Here is a 3841-nt window from a genome sequence, read left to right on the forward strand (position 1 = left end):
CAGAGGCACAGAGGGCTTAAGTCACTTGCCCCAAATCACGAAGCTAGCAAGTGACAGGGCTAGCGTTGAACCCCAGCCTGGATCCAGAGCCCAGGCTCTGCATGACTGTGTCACACTTCCTGCCCTTACAAGGCAAACTGGAGGAGTGCCATTCTAGAGGAGCAGATAAAATTCAAGTGGAGGATCAGAGAGAAGACAAAGTCTGCACATCCCCTGTGAGGCCGCCTGAGGAGCAAGGCATGCAGGCAGTCGTGGAATTTGTTCCTCATTTTGCATACTGGCCCCGGCGGCGCTGCTGCTAACGGAGCTAAAGGCATCTTTTGTGCCCTGGCTCTCCAGCGAGTGACGTCATGGGCATTGCCAGGTTTTTATCAGTTCTGCCAGATAATAGCTCACCGGACTTGATCTGGAGGAGCCGGCAAGGTGTTGAGCGACAGAGCCCTCGGGTTCTCAAGGCAGCAGGTGAGCACGGTGTTCTGAGGGGCTCTGTGGAGGGCACCTCAGCGCTCAAGGAGAGGGAGCAGGAGACAGGAGGCGACCAGGAAGAGAGGGACAGGAAAGGGGCAGGAGACCGGGTGTGACCAGGAAGAGAGGCAGGCTGCCCCTGCTGCGGAAAGCGTCAGGGAATGGGGGTGGGGGTGTTCCCGGCCGACAGCTGGGAAGCTGATGGTGCGAGACCCTCACCTGGGCTGCCATCACTGTCTCTCTCTCTCTCTCTCTCTCTCTTTCTCTCTCGCTAGTGGCCATGACCAACCCAGACCACTCCTTCTTCCTCGGCAATCACTGGCTCTTCTTCTCCGTGTACCTCTTCACCTTCCTCGTGGGGCTCCCCCTCAACCTGATGGCCCTGGTGATCTTCGTGGGCAAGCTGCGGCGCCGCCCAGTGGCCGTGGATGTGCTCCTGCTAAACCTCACCCTCTCGGACCTGCTCCTGCTGCTCTTCCTGCCGTTCCGCATGGTGGAGGCGGCCAGCGCCATGCACTGGTCCCTGCCCTTCATCTTCTGCCCCTTCTCCAAGTTCCTCTTCTTCACCACCATCTATCTCACGTCCCTCTTCCTGGCAGCCGTGAGCACAGAGCGCTTCCTGAGCGTGGCCTACCCGCTCTGGTACAAGACTCGGCCGAGGCCGGGGCAGGCTGGCCTGGTCAGCGGGGCCTGCTGGCTCCTGGCCGCTGCTCACTGCAGCGTGGTTTACGTCATCGAATTCTCGGGGGGCTCCTCCCCCAGCCAGGGTATCAACAGGACCTGCTACCTGGAGTTCCGGGAGGATCAGCTGGCCCTTCTCCTGCCCTTCCGGCTAGAGATGGCGGTGGTCCTCTTTGGGCTGCCCCTGTTCATCAGCAGCTACTGCTATAGCCGCCTGGTCTGCATACTCGGGAGGGGAGCCAGCCATCGCCGTCGGAAGAGGGTGGCAGGGCTGGCGGCCGCCACGTTGCTCAATTTCCTCGTCTGCTTCGGACCCTACAACGTGTCCCACATCGTGGGTTACGTCCAGGGTGAAAGTCCCAAGTGGAGAAGTTACGTACTGCTCCTCAGCACCCTGAATTCCTGCTTCGATCCCCTTGTCTACTATTTCTCGTCATCTGGGTTCCAAGCCGACTTCCAGGGGTTGCTGGGGCGGCTAACTATGTCCTGGGGCCCTTGGCGGCAGGAGAACGGTGTGGCCTCGAAGAAGAGCGACGGAGAGGGGCCACCACAGGAGCTGTCCATCATAGAAGCCAGCTAGCAGACTCTAGGTGGGCGCTCTGGAGCCGGTGGCTGGTGGACTGGGCTGCAAGGGAGATCATCCCCGGGGCAGTTCCAAGCTCAAGTCAGGCAGGACCCTGGAGAGGCAGACTGGGGACTGGCACCATCCGGGGCAGAGCAGGCACCCCGCCTTCCTCAGGATGTGCCCACAAAAGCCCAGCTCTTGATCTCACCACACACTGCCCTCCCTTCCCATCCCCTGATGTGCCTAGGAAGTGGTCAAGGTGAGGAAGAGCTATAGAGAAAAAAGGAGCTTCCCATGGCAGCAGGCCAGCTCCTGAACTTTGCTGAAGGTAGAAGAGGAGCTGAGAGCAGTGTTCAGGGGCCCAGGGAGCTGCCCAGTGACTTGGGAAAGAAGATGGGAAGAATATATCCTTCAGAACTACTGATGCAGCTGGTGGGGGTAGGGACACAGGACTCCAGGTGGGAGGGAGTACCCTGCTGTCACATGTGGATTTTCCAGAAAGTTTCCACTGTTAAATAATTTCAGATCTTCAGGGACATTTATTAAAAATGGCAGAAGAAACATTACCTAAATAAATTTGGTGGCAAGCAAAAGAGAATTTTTTTTTTCTTAATCTGTGTGTGTGTTTTTTTTTAATGGTCCATGCGATTGGTATATGTGAGTGTATCTTAGGTGGAATTGTTGGAGAGAGGGATAAAACACCTAGACTCTGAAAGAAAAGGGATGAACAAGAAGATGCTGAGAGAGGACTGGAGTTGAAAGAATAAGAATAATAACTAACCTATCTTAAGAGCTTGGCCTGACACTCTCTTCTTCACTCTTCTCAGTAACTGTGAGGCAGGTACTATTACTCTTCCCATTTTACAGGTGAGAGACTGGGCCCAGAGAGGTGAAGTCTCTTACCTGAGACCCCATATCCCACAAGCAGTTGAAGCAGGACTGGAAGCTGAAATTAGCTGACTCTGAAACCCAGGTCCCTGAGCCACTCTGCCACTAGCTGTGTGTCATCGGTAAGCAGGCCCAGTCAGACTTCCAGAGTCAGCCAAGGCAGACTGACTGGAACAAATGTAAACAGATAATGAGGAGAAACAGAACTGGATGCAAAGCAGATGAACTATCTGTGAGCATACATCCTCTTCCCAGTAAAGAAATCTCCTTGAAAAAAATAAGAGAATTAGTCAGCGCGTGGACTTCAGGTTACCGCAAAGACAAATGTGTGTTCTTAAGAGCTATTTTTATCAAACTGTGATCATGTAGTAATTTTTTGTTTTCCACAGAGGGGTGGGTGATACCTGAGAAAGAGCTGGTCAGGGCCTCCCCCCCCTGTCCCGCAAAGCAACCAGAGATATGCTGGCACTGCTGACACTCAGTCAGATTTAGCTCAAAAACATTTATTGTGCCCTTGTGTGTAGATGGCTGGGCTCAGAACTTTAGGGATTTCCGTACTACTGTCTTTGTTGTTGCTGTTTAGCTGCTAAGTCATGTCCCACTCTTCTGGGACCCCATGGACTGTAGCCTGTTAGGTTCCTCTGTCCATGGGATTTCCCAGCAGGAATACTGGAGTGGGTGGCCATTTCCTTCTCTAGGGGATCTTCCGGACCCAGGGATGGAACCCGTGCCTCCTGCATTGGCAGGCGGGTTCTTTACTACTGAGACACCTGAGAAGCCCTTTACTAATGTCTTTAGCATCTGCTTTCTTCCAGGGGTTAAGGTCACTGGGGAATGAGGACTGGCTTTGGGTGGGGGTTGAGTCTCAGGTGAAGGGAGAGAGACATCATCTCAGTGCAGAGATGAAGGCATGAGCTGCCCTTCTGTCCCATTGTTCATCTGTCTGTCCCAAGGCAGTCGGGCCTTGGAAACATGGGTGTACATGCTTTGGAAAGGGCAAAAAGGTGGCGTGGAATCCTCCAACTCCAGGGGTGGTAGCGAGGACCCAAGTCTGAGGACAAAGAGGAGTTGGAAACCCAGCATTCCAGAGAGAACCGTGGAGAACAGGAGTCTGACTCCTCCCTCAGAGTTTACACTGAGGAAGCAGAGGCAGCTTAGCTGGCCAAGCATCACCCAAGCACCACCCCCACCCCAGTCTGTATAAGCTGAAGGCTGAGGGGCGGGGAGGATGAAAAGTCATCA

General features: G+C 54.4%; 1 protein-coding gene across 1 annotated transcript; it reads left to right on the forward strand.

The window, feature by feature from the left end:
* The first annotated feature begins 745 nt into the window (after positions 1–745).
* FFAR3 (free fatty acid receptor 3) lies at positions 746–1726 on the forward strand. Its single transcript, XM_065925949.1, has one exon. It carries the CDS (start codon positions 746–748, stop codon positions 1724–1726), a length of 981 nt encoding a protein of 326 aa, XP_065782021.1.
* Positions 1727–3841: the final 2115 nt, after the last annotated feature.

The sequence above is a fragment of the Muntiacus reevesi genome, chromosome 2 (genome assembly GCF_963930625.1).
Source record: "Muntiacus reevesi chromosome 2, mMunRee1.1, whole genome shotgun sequence".
NCBI classification, from domain to species: domain Eukaryota; kingdom Metazoa; phylum Chordata; class Mammalia; order Artiodactyla; family Cervidae; genus Muntiacus; species Muntiacus reevesi.

What these genes read in the sequence shown, in the direction of transcription:
- FFAR3 (XM_065925949.1), top strand. Translation starts at nt 746, where the DNA reads ATGACCAACCCAGACCACTCCTTCTTCCTCGGCAATCACTGGCTCTTC.